This window comes from Actinia tenebrosa, unplaced genomic scaffold, assembly GCF_029948245.1.
Source record: "Actinia tenebrosa isolate PJP-AT-01 unplaced genomic scaffold, QUT_ActTen_1.0 PGA_scaffold10__47_contigs__length_13832649, whole genome shotgun sequence".
Taxonomy (NCBI): domain Eukaryota; kingdom Metazoa; phylum Cnidaria; class Anthozoa; order Actiniaria; family Actiniidae; genus Actinia; species Actinia tenebrosa.
In genome coordinates, this window is record NW_028292570.1 from 2,439,147 (window position 1) to 2,455,726 (window position 16,580).

The 16,580-nt window shown below is 37.3% G+C and overlaps 2 protein-coding genes across 2 annotated transcripts; one reads left to right on the forward strand and one right to left on the reverse strand.

The window, feature by feature from the left end:
* Positions 1 to 131: 131 nt before the first annotated feature.
* LOC116294184 (NAD-dependent protein deacetylase sirtuin-2) lies at positions 132 to 5,229 on the reverse strand. Its single transcript, XM_031701733.2, has 7 exons — positions 5,193 to 5,229; positions 4,289 to 4,685; positions 3,562 to 3,794; positions 2,856 to 2,956; positions 2,626 to 2,676; positions 2,218 to 2,334; positions 132 to 1,321 (listed from the first exon to the last, which is right to left on the reverse strand). The coding sequence occupies exons 1-7, from the start codon at positions 5,212 to 5,214 to the stop codon at positions 455 to 457; spliced, it is 1,788 nt and encodes a 595-aa protein (XP_031557593.2). The 5' UTR covers positions 5,215 to 5,229; the 3' UTR covers positions 132 to 454.
* Positions 5,230 to 5,730: 501 nt separating this feature from the next.
* LOC116294188 (carboxy-terminal kinesin 2) lies at positions 5,731 to 15,301 on the forward strand. The gene is made up of 14 exons (XM_031701736.2): positions 5,731 to 5,823; positions 6,119 to 6,177; positions 6,655 to 6,771; positions 7,603 to 7,903; positions 8,899 to 9,101; positions 9,754 to 10,002; positions 10,587 to 10,880; positions 11,094 to 11,378; positions 11,794 to 11,973; positions 12,431 to 12,569; positions 13,229 to 13,368; positions 13,631 to 13,704; positions 14,005 to 14,080; positions 14,439 to 15,301. Exons 2-14 carry the CDS (start codon positions 6,160 to 6,162, stop codon positions 14,484 to 14,486), a joined length of 2,124 nt encoding a protein of 707 aa, XP_031557596.2. The 5' UTR covers positions 5,731 to 5,823; positions 6,119 to 6,159; the 3' UTR covers positions 14,487 to 15,301.
* Positions 15,302 to 16,580: the final 1,279 nt, after the last annotated feature.

Genomic DNA, 16,580 nt, shown 5'->3' on the forward strand with positions numbered 1-16,580 from the left:
TGCTGGAGGTCATGTGATCTGCTTAGGGTCACATGATCTGTTAAGCATAATATCATGTGGAACGTCAATTAATTTGTTGAAGCACACACGACTTGTTTTGGGTAACATAATTTGTCAAAAGTCACAAAACATTTTAAAGCCCACATGATTTATTGAGAGTCACACCACATTTTGGAGGTCACATGATATATTGAGTCACATGACTTGTTGAAGGTCACATGGCTTGTGTCACATGATCTGTTGAAGGCCACATGACTTGTGTCACATGATCTGTTGAAGGCCACATGACTTGTGTCACATGATCTGTAGAAGGTCACATGACTTGTGTCACATGATCTGTTGAAGGTCACATGACTTGTGTCACATGATCTGTTGAAGGCCACATGACTTTTTGTAGGTCACATGATTTTCTGGAGAAGACTAATAGTAGCTAAAAGTCACATGACTTGTGACGTCATTCACCAGATGAATCATCATTACTACAACTACTGCTAGCCTCGCTACATGAAGAACTGGATAAATCAAACTTTCTTCTTGTCCCCATCCCAAAGCCAGCACTTGCAAGATCTTTGCTGGGATCAATGCATTTATAGTCCCCAGTCGATGACTCTGATACATTTCTGTGGGTGTATCTGAATGGCAACAATGGCATTCGGCGTGCAACTGAGTTACAGCTAAACAAGCTGTTCTTCTCTGGTTGATATCCAGTCTGACTTGAATTTTTTCCATTAACATCAGTAGAAATTTGATTGAAGTCTTTGTCTTTTCCAGGAAGGTTAAATCTGGGACCATTGCCTGCTAATATCCTAATTGTTTTAGTGCCATTTATAGTAGCACTATCATTAGTTCTGTCATTCTTTCTAAAATTTCTTTCTGGAAATAAAGTTCTTTTTGTCATGGAGTCAGAAACCGAATTTTGAGCAAAAGTATTACTTGTGTCCTCATTTTTACTAATGTCCTTATCTTCAGGTTTTCCAGTAAGAGAATGGAATTTCCTAGCATTATCTAAAGTTTCATTCGTTTTAATAGGAGTAGGTTGTTTAAGACTTGGTGTACTTGAAATAGGGTTTTCGCTTTCCAAGTCATGTTCTTCTTTGCCCTCCCATATTCTGTTTTCCTTTTCAACGATATTATTCATAGCATCTGTCCAATCTAGGAGTTTAACGAGTCGCTTGATGCCGGTAATAACATCTCCTTTCAAGACAACATCATTACGTCGTCCTCCCCATGGACTTGCAAAAGGTCCAACTACCTCTCTGTTTATCAAGAGTCTTGGAGTAGAGCGACTTACCTCGCTCACTATTCCTGCAAAGGGTTGAACCTGAGGAAAGGTTGAAAAAAATATTGGTCACCATTTGATTTGATATTGATTTACAATACAATTTGATAAAGTACAAACACTAAAAGTGTGCAACACTTTGCACTATTTAGTAGTAAATAGTGCTAATTAAACAATAGAAAACAATAGGATTAGCATTAATTAGCAGTATTTAGTGGTATTTATGTTACACACATATAGTGTTTGTACTCTATGTCAAAGGTTGATTGACTTTAAGATGTGCAAATGAATATATATACTACAAACAAATGTCAATAGTCCCTTTCACAGTTTCCTGTGCCATCTTGAAAGGTAGCCATGCCTTTGTATTGAAGTGAGATGAACGGTGAGCTGGCAGTGATAGATACCTTTTTTAACACCTTGGACAATTATTCGCATGTCTCTATCATTGCCAGCTCACCGTTCATCTCGCTTCGATGCAAAGGCACAGCTACCTTTCAAGCTGGCGCAGGGAACTGTGAAGGGGACTATTCACCTTTAGGTAATATGAAATAATTACAAGAAATTTCTTGAATGTTGCAATGCTAAAAATTCGAGTTGAGTTCAAGCTAAAGAAGTGATGGAGGTATTTCATCCTTAGTTCTACCTATTTAATTGTAGAATGTTGGTTTACATATTGGTAGGGGGTTGGTAAGATGTTGGTAGGACGCTTGCAGGTTGTCAGTAGGTTGTTGGTGGAAGGTCAGGTAGATATCGATAGGCTATCGGTATGGTGTCGATAGGTTGATGGTATTTTAACAGTAGGATGTCGGTAAAAAAGTAACCGCAGGTTGACGGTACCATATTGGTAGTGTAATGATGTAGTGCCGGACAATACCCTACTGACAACGATTTGGGGGTCGTATTGTTTATCATAATTACCATTTTTCCTTTCTTACCTCCAGTGACGTACCCATTACTATCAGCAAGTCACATTTAGGGAAATCCTTTTCATAAGAATAAAACTTCTTTGGAAGATCTTCACCAAAAAACACTATGTCAGGCTTGATAATACCCTTTAAAACAAAAACACATTTCATTTTTATTCATATTGAATCTCACTTTTTATTATTGGGTCAAAACCCAAAAGTTCGAAAACTGTTTTCCCCCTCACTAAGAATTTTGTTTCAGAGTTTATTGTGTGAGTTAGATTTGCCCTGATTTAGATCAGCCTAGATGTTGTTTCAGGGTTCAACATGTGAGTAATCTATGCCCTGACTTAGCATAAGGGTTGTTTCAGGGTTTGATAAAAATAGAAGATTCAAGGGCTTTTTGATTCATAAATTCATATAAAATTAAATTCTTACCTTACACTTAGGAGCAATACACCTTGGTATGTCACCTTTTAGAATTACTTTCTACATTAAAAATAATACAAGATAAATCTTAACAATCATACGAAGTCGTGTATTAATAAGTACAAATGCCCTCCTTTGGGCTTTCACAACTGGCTACTTATATATTGATGGTCACTTGAAATAGGTTCCACTTAACTTGTAAGAAAGTCACAATCATTTAAATAGTATCAATATCAAACCTTAATTGTATCACCATCATATTTCTTGCAGCATTTAATACATGACGCAGAGGAGAATGTCCCATGGGCTTCAACCAACTTGTCTTTGGGTAGCCCAGCCACTAAAAAATCAAATTTAATTTTTTATTGATAAAATAGGCTTAAAATAGTGGCTGGTCTGTCACTGGTCATAATCATCAGCCAAATTAGTTTAGCTCAGTCATACCTCATTTCTGCCTCAACATTACAATGATTGGCAAGCCAAAGATTTGACTGGACAAGTTGTCCAATGAGGATCAGTCGCTGGTCACGGTAAGAGGCCAGATTAGTTTTAGCTTGGCCATACCTTATTTCTGGCTCAACATCACTGGTCAAAATGACTGGACAAGAACTTTTGGATTCTGCAGGCGTTATTTGAGCCATGCTTTAATATCTATTTATTTATTTACATAACTTTATCCATGACAATTATCTAAGTTCCTAAGCTATCATGGAAGGGGTAAGCACAACAGAGCTTGGCTCCAAACTAAGTGCACCCTAACAAAAATTTAAATTATAATAACAACAACAAAATACGAATAATGATAAACTCTAAGTGAAAAAATCGAGTGAAGATTTACCAATTATTATACTTAGATGATAGTAGCTAATTCAAAGGCTAAGAGTATGGCAAAAAATAGTCCGATCTATTCGATATTCAATAAAACACTCCAAGAGAAACACTTACATCTCTCGAGCCCATCAATATTCTGTGTATACATCTTTAATAGTAGACCCTTGTCATTAAGTAAATTAATAAAATAATGCACATAGTTTGGCTGGAAATTTCCTGGATACAGGGTTTTGGCCAGGCAGAAGAAAGGTCTCGGGTCATACCAGAAGTACTCTATGTCAAATATGGCAGTTGGCTCTGGTATGTTGTACTCTTGTAGGTTGTCATAGAGACCAGTGCCTGGAGTTCTAAACAAAAAAATGAGAGTAAGATTATCAGGTGACATAGTGTCAACATTGATTTTTCATAATTATGTCTTCCATGTATAACAAATAAGCAACTCTATATCTCAGGAGTTTCATTAAGGTTTGGTATTGGAGAATGCTGCCAGTAAATGAGCATAATTCTGTAGCTTAAACTAGCTTAGTAATTCGTAAAATATTGACAATTTGACTTGCCAACTAGTTCATCAAACTTAATTAAACCCCTGGGACTTAGAATAACAGCCAGTCAGTTGCTTGGTCAGCATGATGAGCAGCCAGAAAATCATTCACAGCTCTGTCATACCCTGTTTCTAGCTCAACATTACGCGGCAAAGATTTGACCACAAGTTCCAATTCTGACCAGACATTGTCCAATGACCAGCTGTTATTTTAAGCCCTGTATTTGCAAGACAGACTCTGACTCCCTGAGAGAAGAAAAAATAACACCTTGGAAAATAAGTCAAATTGATTAAACTTACCTAAAATCTGGTATTCCACTCGGAGTACTTATACCTGCACCAGCCATTACAATAATATTCTTGCATTTCTCATCCTTGATCAAATTTACGATATCAACTATTGTCGATACCGAGACTGTACTCAAACTTCTTGATTTTCCTGATTTAGGCTTCCTTGGAGAGCTGCTTCGTGAATAATTGGTTGGCTGAGGGTTCGGAGTTAGGGAGAGGTTTCTGAACGCCGATGAAAGGCCATTATCTGATTGGCTCTTGATAATCTTTCTCTTAGTAGTAAGTTTTCGTTTTTGGTTGTTAGACGGTGGAGAAGGTGTTAAACTTGGGTATCCTTTTGCGTGCGGTTTAGATGCTGGTGATGGTGTTAGCGACGCTCGTAGTTTCCTGGACGACCGCATAATAACTAAGCGATAGGATGTAAATACATATCAAAATGTTAGTGTAGGAAATTGAAAATTGCAAAATCTCAAGTACAATTGGGAATATTGATGGTACGAGTGATGTTTTGAAAATTTTCAAAATTGGACTACAGACTTTAGGTTAGTCCAATTTGAAAATTTTCAAAACATCGAGTACAAAAATACACTCAACAAACAATTTATTGAGCAACTAAGTGGGACTAACAAATTTCACAAAGGTAAATATACTTAAAAATGATATACCTTACAGTACATATATTTAAAACTTTAAATTACGAATTCTAAAGCTTGGAAGCTTACATCAAATCAAGAATTCGAACGCTATAAGAATTTTAATAGAAAAAAATCAATAATTTAATCCAAACTAAGAAAATGAGTGTCCCTAGACGAAGAAGGAATAGTATATTGATAGTGTGAGATTCATTAATTATGAATGTGAAGGGTTTTAATAGTTTAAAAAGATTAATAAAGTTGATTAATTAATTGTTTACCTCGGAAACCAGCGGACGCCATTACATCTTGATGGAGTCACAGGAGGGGGGCTGAGTACTAGAGGTAATTATATTCGTAAACACAGGGAGCCCAATTGTACTGAAATCTTAGAAAAATTGAAAGACTGAATTTGAAATTTTAAAAGTGAAAAAAAAAAAAAAAAAAAAAAAAAAAAAGAAAAGCAAATGTCTTTGCAAATAAATAATCTTTCGTGAACTTTTAGATAAATTCCTTGAAAGATTTTATATGAGATGAGGGCCAAGTTTATCTAACATTGGCTCAGTTAAATGCATATATTCTTAAAAAGAATTCACAAATTTAGTTGATTGACCTTAGTTGATTTGACTTTTTTATTTTAATGGTAAATACCCGGTAAATTCCTTAAGATTTGGATTATTAGATTTATTTGGGCTACCTGTGTTGTTCAACCCACAATTCTTCACGGTTTGTGCCGCCTAAATTCAAAATCCTTTCAACCAATCAGAAGCGCGCGATTTGTTGTTCGTTGAAGATTTTCAACAGTCGAAGCAAAGAACCGTTCGAGTGAAGATAGATCGTTTTAAAAAGTCGTTTTTATGGTTTGATTTCGAGAAAAACTAATAAATCTTCGCAATTCTTATTCTTTTCGAGGTAAGTAGTTTTAGCTGACATAATAAATGTAGATCTAGATGTAGGCTTCCTAACTACATTTCCTTGCTTGAAACAGTAATGATGAAAAGGTAAATTAGTAAATTAGTAAAGGTAAATTAGTAAGTTTTTTCATCTTTTCACGGTGTATAATTTACCTTTTCATCATTACTGTTTCCTTGCTTGATCTCTGTTCTCGCGGTGTAAGATAGAGCAGAGTTATACATTTTTCTTCGATCAAGTTGACTAAAGTCTTTATCGCAAAATTCAAAATATCTGCTCTTTTGATTTATTATAGAACTTAAAGAAAAATCTTAACTGTTTTTTTTCTTCCTGAAAATGGATCCTGTAGAAACGGTGAGTACAGATAAATATTCATCATTAGTATGACACTAGCAAATCTTACAATATACAGATAATATGCTTTATAATTTTCTATAAAAATGGGCCTTATCGTCAAGAAAGATTTCTCACTTTTTATAAGCTGTATGGATTATACGAATTGTATTAAATATTCTTACTTTTAACAGTTATTGCACCCTGCTAACTGGGTCTCCTTTCTTTTAATTTATTTCTCTCGCTAGGGAGAAATTAAAGAAACTCTGCTAGCAGTAGGGTTTCAGCTATTGATGGGTTGCAAGCATTCCCAATACTCCATGTTTTTGTCTTTTAACTCTCTAAGAGAGCTAAAAGACAAAAACATGTTGGCCATTGTGGTACCATTAACAATGGGTGCTAATGAGAAATCTTTTGTTAAATGGTACCAACATGGCCGCAATGACGTAACGTGCAAACGAAGAATTGGGACTTCTGCTAATTTTCAATGTCTTACAGAGATCACCTTTACAAACGCAAGACCAAAATGTCATGGCCAAGCGTCTACCCCAACCGAGTAAACTGCGCCCCCCATCTGCTGTAAAGAGACCATGCGTCAAAGACTCGATGGATGAGGTAAGGAACTTTCTTTTTTTCAGCAGCCTTATTTCCTTTTTGCTTGATTGCAAGGGGCAGAATTTTTATGTTTGGGGGAAGGGGTGCAGCCCTGGGGGGGGGGGGGGGTAGTCCCATATATGGACTATACAGGGATGATCCGCTGAAGGGTATGGTTTTTTGAGCTTCTTGTCATAAACAGGGTATGCAATTTCACTCAAGTTCCAAGTTCTTCCTGAGTTTCCTGAGTTTACTTTCGTATTGATAGTCTCCCTCGCATCCGTTTTTAGTACGACCGACATTAAGAACGGATGTGAGGGAGACTATCGTATTGACTGAAACTGGTTATTATGGTGGTCAAAAAAATCAATACCAAGATGACATGATAATTGAAACAGGAGCTAAGTGCAATAAATTATATCTTTTGTCATAAACAGGGCCTAAAAATTTGAGTTTTTTTGTCTTAAACAGGGTACCCCTTTCAGAATCCCAGCGGAACACCCCTACCCAAATTTTGGGTGTGGCAAGAGTGCAATAATGCTTTTTATGAAGAATGATGATGATGATATGACAATGTTGATGATAATAATATGATGTTGATGAGAATAGTGATGATGTTGATGATGATGGCAATTGTGAAGTCAATTGTGATGTAAATAGCGATGATGGTAGCAATAATGATAATATTGATAATGATGTTGACAATGATGATGAAATGGCGATATTGGTTGATGGTGATAATGACGTTGATCATGATGATGCATGGTGATGACAATGATAATTCATAGGGATTCAATTCAGGTTTTTAAAAATCAGTTGCTGACCAAATATATCAATTTCTCTTTCTACCAGCCAAAGCTTAAGGCACCAAAATGTGACCTAGCTATCCCAAAATCCAGTGCAGGATCATCAGCAAAACCTCAGTTGCCCACTGCTCTTCGTAGACAAACATCTTCAGCTGTTGTTCGTAGAACCACCACTACCAAAAACAACATGCCTCCTCCTAGCACAGTAAAGCCTGTTGGGAGCACTCTAAGAAGACAGACTTCAGCCAATTCACTCAAAAAAGGGACTGCGTCATCAAATACAAAGACTGCTGGCAAGGCAACAAGCTCTAAGTTGAGTAATGGGGAGGCTAAACAGCTGCCAAAAGGTATGTACTGTAGAAAAATTGTGGATGGTTCTTCCATCTTTAATGAATTACTCTTAGACAGTGTGAGAACTATACTGAAAGAGAGAAATTAATGATAGAAATAGTCATAAATAATTCAATTAATTAATCAAACAATCAATCAGAACTATGAAGCTGTGGTGTCTTGAATGAATGGACGGTAGACTGGTAGAGTGAATGAATTGATTAGTTGATTGGTGAACGAATGAATAGAAGAAGGGAAAAATGGAAAGTGGATGTCTTGAATAAGTGGGTGGAAGGGAAGAATGGAAGATTGGGGAATTGATTTATGGATGGGATAGAATGGAATGAATAAGGAATTGATTGATTGGTGAGAGGAAGGGAGGGAGATATATATAAAGTGCTACTACGACGAAAATCGCTCCAACTTGGATTCAGCTGAAACTTCCTAAGAATACTCTTTAAAGGTCCAATAATCACTGTATGAAGTGTTTTCTCGATATTCAGGACGAAAGTATGATATTTTTACGATTATTTTATGGAGTCTGTGACGTCATACACTCAACATCAAACATTGCTACATATATTTCTTTGTATATAAATCCTTAATTTATTTTATTCTTATGAAGCCCAAAGGGTGGCTAATGTGCTTATTTCACATTACTCGTGACTATAATTTATATTTTGGGGTGTTTGGGTATTTCTTTCTCCCTTTACTACTGATATTTTGATCATAAACTACAAAGAAATGTATGGAGCGATGTTCGATGTTGAGTGTATGACGTCACAGACTCCAAAAACTAATCGTAAAAATATCATACTTTCGTCCTGAATATCGAGAAAACACTTCATACAGTGATTATTGGACCTTTAAAGAGTATTTTTAGGAAGTTTCAGCTGAATCCAAGTTTGAGCGATTTTCGTCGTAGTAGCACTATGAGTAAAAGAAAGCAGGGATGGACTAAGAAAAACCAAACCCCACGTACCATTTTTAAAATAAGGAATAATTTTTCCAGTCCCAGGACAAGGCAAAAAGAGATCCACGTGGGATTACAAAGGACGGCTTGAAGACATGGAGAATTATTTGTCCAATACAAAATATTTGATGGACGACATGAATAAATCAATGAACCACAACAGAGAACGAATTGAATACCTTGAATCAGTAAAGAAAGAACTTGAAGGAACCATTGAAGTCAAACATCAGCAAAGTGAACAGGTATTTTGAACGCTCTGGTAAAACATTTTCACTGCCCCATCATGCCATCACGAAATGTAGCTAACAGATTCAGTATAATAAGGCCTATAAGGTAATGGAACATTTCTTCCTCACTTCTGGGGTCTCGGGTTTGATTCCTGGACTTTGCATCACATGTGAGTAGAGTTTGTTAGGTCTCTCCCTCTTGAAAAGACGGGTTTTCCTCCGGATTCTCTGGGTTTCCCTGTTCCACAAAACCCAACATCATAGATTCCTATTCAATATATGGGTTATCTATAGGGGCGGATCCAGGATTTTTTCTAGGGGGGGGGGGGGTGCATCATTCAGGATTTTCGTTTTAGGAGGGGGTGCACCCTTTGCTTATGAACTGAAACACCAATAATGCAGTAGATATCAGCTTATCTAGAGGGGAGGGCCAGAGGTTGTTTCAGGGTTTGATCTGTGAATTAGCCATGCCCTGACTTAGATCAGCCCAGAGGTTATTTCAGGGTTAGATCTGTGAGTATTCCAAGCCCAGACTTAGATTAGCCCAGAGGCTGTTTCAGTGTTCAACTAAGTGTTCAACAAAATTTATTCTATAAAAAAAAACTGAACTAGTAATTATCTTATAAAGCTCTAATAGTTTATAAACCAATTATTTCTCATTCCTCAGGCGTCGGCCAGAATCCAAGACTTACAGGCACACATACTCATTACTGAAGAAGAACTCAATTCCTTGAAGTTGAGGCATGAGTTTGAGATTGAGGTCAAAGAGAATAAAATCAAATCACTGGTTAAAGAGAAAGAAACCCTGGAGAGAGACCTGAAGGTTTCAGAGAATGAAGTTATGGCATTAAAAACTGCGATTGCGCAGATAACTGCACAGACATCTGGTTTAAACGCTGAACTTGAGGCGACAAAGGTGAAGGATTTTTTTCATAACGTTGCATTTGTTACATAGTTTAGAACGACTTTCGTTTAAGTAGGAAACGCACGGTAATGACTTTTTTGTTGAGAAAAAAATGGGTCAAGTTAGTATTGCAGTGCATTGTTGGACATTTAGGGGGGGAGGGGAAATAGACACCATCTTGGAAGTACGTCCCCTTATAAACAGTCGCACAATATAGTAACGTATAATTCATCCATCCATAATACATATAATATTTAATTCTGCAAGGTATTGACAGAAGAAATATTGCCTTTTTTTACTCTGATGATGGACCATCCAAAACCTTGGGATGAAATATTTTTTCAATACCATCTGGCTAAGGCTGTGTTCATAATGTATGGCAGAGGGGGGGAGGAATGGTGGGGCAGTTGAAAATTTGAAATGTCCAGAATAATTCTTAAAAATAAAAATTTGCCCATCCCCCACTTTTTCCTACCAAAATTTACCCGATACCCCCTCGATTTCACCTGCCCCCCGCCATACATTATGAACGCAGCCTAACCGTCCGGCGAAAGAACGTTTGACAGATTCCATTCTTTTTGTTTTTTGTTTTAAAGATTAATCTCCAATCGAACATCGAACTAAATCGATGTAAGGACGAGAGAATAGCCAAGTTACTAAAAGAGATCGAAGAACAACAACATCTCATAGATGAGAAAGATTCCAAACTGCGAGACGAAGAAACAATTCGTAGGAAGCTCCACAACGCAATCCAAGAGTTAAAAGGCAATATACGAGTCTTTTGTCGCGTCCGTCCCGCACTGGAAGCCGAAAAAAATCTTCCTCTGGCAAACTTCACTTTCACGGATGAAGATAGGGGCATAATCGTAGAACAGTCCATTGCGTCCGAAGTAAGACCCATAGATATAAGTTATTTCTGTATATTTTTCTGTTATACCCAGACAATACTGACGCTGCATGCTTTTTCTGGCTTTAGCGAGTGTAGTGCATTGTGGTATAGCTTGGGGGAATTGGGCAGCAACCTTCAACAACACGAATTTTTTATCTTCCATAAGGTTCTTTTCTGTAATTTATGGCCTTCTTGCTTTTATATCTGATTATAGGACGTCGCTGGAAACAAAAAAGCTGCATCTCGCTACGAGTTTTCGTTCGATAAAATTTTCGACAAGGGCTCTGAACAAAACGACGTCTTCCAGGAGATTTCCCAGTTAGTACAATCAGCTCTGGATGGGTATAATGTCTGTATATTCGCGTACGGCCAAACTGGTAGCGGAAAGACCTTCACCATGGAAGGTAACCATGGTAATCATGATCAACGTGGAATGATCCCCAGATCCATGGAACAGGTGTTTGAAACAGCAGCTAGGCTTCAGGAGAAAGGATGGAAGGTACAGTTAAAACGAATTTTAAAAAATGTTCTAGGTATTAGAAGTTGTGCCTTTTAACTAGCTTTTCGATTGAATCGTTTTTGAGAGAAAGAAAATACGAAGATACCAATAAACGTTCAATTTGTGTCGCGAAATAATCGTTGACGGTTGGAGAAGCTTTTGTGCGTGCAACAAACACTCTCCTACATGATTTTATTTAATTTCTGCTGCAAGAAAATTATAACTTCTTCTTGTATACCTGTCAACAATTCTCTGTGCGAGAGAAGTTGAAACCAATTTTCGACGCGCGAAACACGGCTCTCGTACAACTGGGCAATTTTTGGTTATCACGAGACAAGTTCCACGATAAATGGTCGCATGTAATAGTCCATTTACGGACGGAAAGACATATTTTCTTACCCTTTTTATTCTTCAGTACACAATGGAAGCTAGTTTTCTCGAGATTTACAACGAGACGATTAGAGATCTCCTTGGTTCGGGTGATGAAAGTGTGAAACACGACATCAAGATCGTTAATAATGGTAAATCAAATACCGAACCCACTGAAGTGATGGTCACTAACTTGAAATCTTTCGAAGTAACAGCAGTAACACAGGTAAGAAATCTTGCTAAATTTGATAGAATAGTCCTCTTCCTTTGCGCGCGTAAAGTTTTCCCATTTAAGAACATGTGTCATTCCCCAGAGTATCATTTCTTTGTTTAACGGTTGCGCATGAGAAGACATGAATATGAATGCAAAACAAACGACGAATCTTATACTCAAGGGAATCCACTCGCGAAATTTATTTGTCGTCGCGACAAAATTCCATGGGTACGGAGATTGATCATAAGAAATCTTCGCACACGGCAATGTCACGTCTTTACCGTGAGTTTTTCACAGTCTAGGAACTCTGAAAAATCTCACAAGTAAAGAACGCATTGCGAAATGTTTCTTCATTACATACTTCTTCCCTTGAGCATTATTACATTTTATTATGATTTTAACTTTTTACGATTTAGACGTCTTTCCTTCATAACGCTGTTCTAATAGTGTCATTTTTGTTCTTTCATAGGTGTCAGACTTACTGCAAAAAGCCACCCAAAACCGCGCTGTAGCTGCAACCAAATGCAATGAAAGATCGAGCCGTAGTCATAGCGTGTTCATTTTAAAACTTACGGGCGAGAATAGCCTTACAGGAGAAAAGTGCCAAGGTAGATTTAAAAAAAAAAAATTCCCATAATATAAATTTCAAGAGCAGAATCTCCTCAAGGGAGTCTTTTGCCTATTTACAAAACAGTCCAAATTAATTACGTGGAGTAGGACAAAAAAGAAAATATAATGCATATAAAAACGATTGAAGTAAGTTACCCAAAGTAGATAAATAAGCTGATTCAATATTTACAGTGCGAATCGAAAAACCGTGGGCACCTAGAAATATTCTAGGAATGTTCTGTTCTTCTTTCTAACTACAAGATAACGGAAAGATAACAATAACGCTTCAGATTTGGCTATTGAAAATTCTTGAAATATTTCTAGGTGCCCACTGTTTTTCGATTCGCACTGTAAGGACAGACAAAAACGGTCAAAATCTAGTAAAACTTTTTGGAAGCAAAATATAGGATATGATTTTCAGCTTGAAACAAAGCCTGGTTCATACGAGCAACGCAATTGCAAACGCGATTGTAAACACAAGTGAAAGCGATGTTCACACGTGAAACGCAAACGTACACAAGCGCAGTTAGTACTGTATTACTTCAAAAACATTTTTGGTCTCTTGCGTATCTTTCTTATTCTCAGCGCGCACCGTTTTTCTTGATCTCCAAAGAAACGGAAAACGCTATTACTGATTCCTACTATTCACTATTTCCAGGCACTCTAAACTTGATAGATCTAGCTGGTTCCGAGCGTTTGAGCCAGTCTTGTTCAAAGGGTGAGAGGCTCAGAGAAACTAAGAACATCAACAGTAGTTTGAGCAATCTCAGTAACGTTATAATGGCTCTTGCCAATAAGGTTGGTTTGAAATAATATTTTCATTTTTTTCCTTTGTTAGTTCGTCCCTTCCACTCTTCCGTCCCCTTCTTTCTCCCTCCTTCCCTTTCGTCCTTGCCCTGCATGTTGCCTGCCTGCCTGCTTCCTTTGTTGCTTGCCTGCCTGTCTGTCTGTTATCTGTATGTCTATTGCCTTTAATTCATTAATCCATTCTTTTTTTTCTTGCTTTGTGCTTCCAAACCATCAAAAGTATCTTCATTAACTAAAAACCTTATATTTCTAGGATTCATTCGTCCCTTATAGAAACAGTAAATTGACATATCTTCTAAAAAACTCTCTCGGCGGAAACAGCAAAAGGTAAATGCACAATACTAGAACCTTAACTAAATTCCAATTTCATTAGTGAACTAGCCGTACCCTGACTTTGATCAACCCAGAGGTTGTTCATGAGTTCAATCTGTGAGTTGGCCATGCCTTTGATCTGTGAGTTGGCCATGCCTTGACTTAGATCAGCCCAGAGGTTGTTTCAAGTTTGATCTGTGAGTTAGCCGTGCCCTGACTTAGATCAGCCTAGAGGTTGTTTCAGGGTATCCATAAAATTTGAAGACCTTTTTTCATTGACTGTTGATATTAATCGTTCATGTTTCCGATTTACAGCCTGATGTTTGTGAATGTTTCTCCACGAGAAGAATCCTTCCAAGAGACGCTCTGCTCGCTGAGGTTTGCAACGAAGGTGAGGTTTTTTTCTATCACTTTCACATGCAATGAAGTTTATTCTGTACTTCGCCTCTCTCACCTACTCACTCCCTGCAACCCAAGCCCTTGCACCCTTGCCAGTCTTAGGAATCTTGTGGAATGGCATAAAGAATGTTAATCATATAGATGGTGGCATTGGGCTTTTAAACAACAAAATGCAGATGGGTGGGGGTGGGGATGTATTTGTTTATCAATTTCAACGCTAGATACAGCATACATTCAAATGAATTTAAAAATTGTATTGAGATTCCATTGTAGAATTTCAAATAGCAATGCTTTTTTTTTGGTCCTTTTGTTAATTATGTAATCTCTATTTTTTTATTTTGTTTTTGCAGGTTAATCAATGTAATATTGGGACCGCTCAAAAGAAAGTCGTAAAATAAGATAATTACTTCCAAGATTTTCCTTCTCTACGTTGTCAGCCTCAGACTCCTGTTATTCTTTATGTGCATGGCATTTCGTCGCGCATGCGCAGAAAGAATGACAGGCTCCTGGAGTCGAGAGTGACCTCACAATGTATATAATAGTAACGCCCTGAAACACCCTCGGTTTCGTTATGTTATCGAGGAGGCCTGGGTACGAAATTGTTCAAGGAAGTAAATTTTGACGTAATTATTGTAGATAATGGTGATTGCATTGAGAAGAAATCGTCTCGAGAGAGCGTCCACTTTGATAAACCTCTATATCCGTAGGCAACGCTCTTGATATGGGTAGCCAATCATAATGTAAAAAGGACATTTAAAGCGTGCAGTCACATGCCAAGTACTTCTTTTTAACTGCCAGGACTGTGCTGATGAAGCCCAGATTTGTGTGAATGCAATTTTTAATTTAAAATAAACAATAATTAGATTACTCACCTGACCTATACAACTATATAACCCTGTATAAGGCGGACGTAAAAGATCCACTGAAGACGCTGGTGACGACCATCTTCAGTGCCCGTGCTATACAGGACCCACTGTAACTGGCTATACTGTTGTGGTGTTCTACCCTCATGGGAAAAATATCATAAATCATAAATCAGCTAGTTATAATTCAAGAAGTCTGGCTTATTGGCTTCCGTCAATCAGATTTCCAACGGTCTGAATTATAAATTTTTTGATTGCAAAACGAAAAGAAAAAATGAAAGGAGACGGTCCAAAATGGGTGTAAGATAAATCGCTGTTTTGGGCGTCTCGTTTTCCCATTCAAAATAAGATCCTTAATTTTGTTTATTTGTAAGAATCACTTGTTGTATATGTGTTATAACTTTTTTATCTTACCCATGCGAGTTTTAGAAAGTTGGCACTGCAGTGCATTTTGGGTCTGCAGCAGTGGACATATTTCCACGATGGCGGCTATTTCGTCCCCTAAGAAGGCCCCATAATGCACTGTAATGCCAATTTTATTCCTCAAACTCGAAATGGCTAATAGAGTGCACTCAGTCAAACTGTTGAATAGTTAGATAAATGTATATAACTTAGATAACTATTTAGTTGACATCACCTAAAATAGTAAAAGCGCGCCAAATAACGGTCATGCTAATCCGGGGGTTTGTTTTACCAGAGAATATGAGTGAATAGACATTCATTTGTACCATCGTTTCTCCCCCTGATCTCAGTAGCTGTTTACTCGTAGTTTCAAATTTATGTGAGGTCAGCTGAAATAGTAACTAATTTATCTAATTTAGGTGACGTCAACTATTCAACAGTTTGACTGAATGCACTGTAGTGTAAAGAAAAATATTTTTTTTTTGTAATTTTATAACGTCATAACTGAAATATGCTGGATGATCAAGTGAGCATTGCACCATATAATAAAAAATATATGATATCAAATCAAAATTTTGCATGTTGTATTTCCCTGCATTAAACATTTGTAGTTTTCGAGAATTTATCGAAAGGCCCCGTTATACACCGTTCTCATAATGGCTGAAAGGGGCACGAAAACGAGTTCACCCAGTCATTAGTTCACAAAGTACATTAAGTATATAGCTATACAGCACTATAACTTATCTATATTTCCGTATTTCTTCATGTATTTCATAAGTGCTACGCGGTCCACATATTCTCATCAGTTCACAAAGTACATTAAATGAGTTTATAAGAGAAAAGTATAGAAATTTAACTCTTGTTTTGACCTGTTTCGCGCTATCCACCTTTATTCTGAATGAGCATATTTGCTCAGCCTTGCAAGATGACTGGGTGATCTCGTTTTTGTGCGCTCGTCAGCCATTATGAGAAGGGTGTATGCGTTAAAACTTCTAGATCTAGATGAAAATTCTGTGCAACGGGGCTGCGAAAAAACTTAACCTCAAAATCCAAGAGAAACGTGGGCTCTGGGTACGAAATTGCCCAACGGTCAGACGAGGTTGTCGACGAGGTTGGGATTTCTGTGGTAAAACATAATAGACTCAGTGATTGGACAATTAGCCACAGCTGTTTTTATCCAATAGGATTAGTCGTTATATTGCTTCCATGATGCTTCGCAAACCAGAG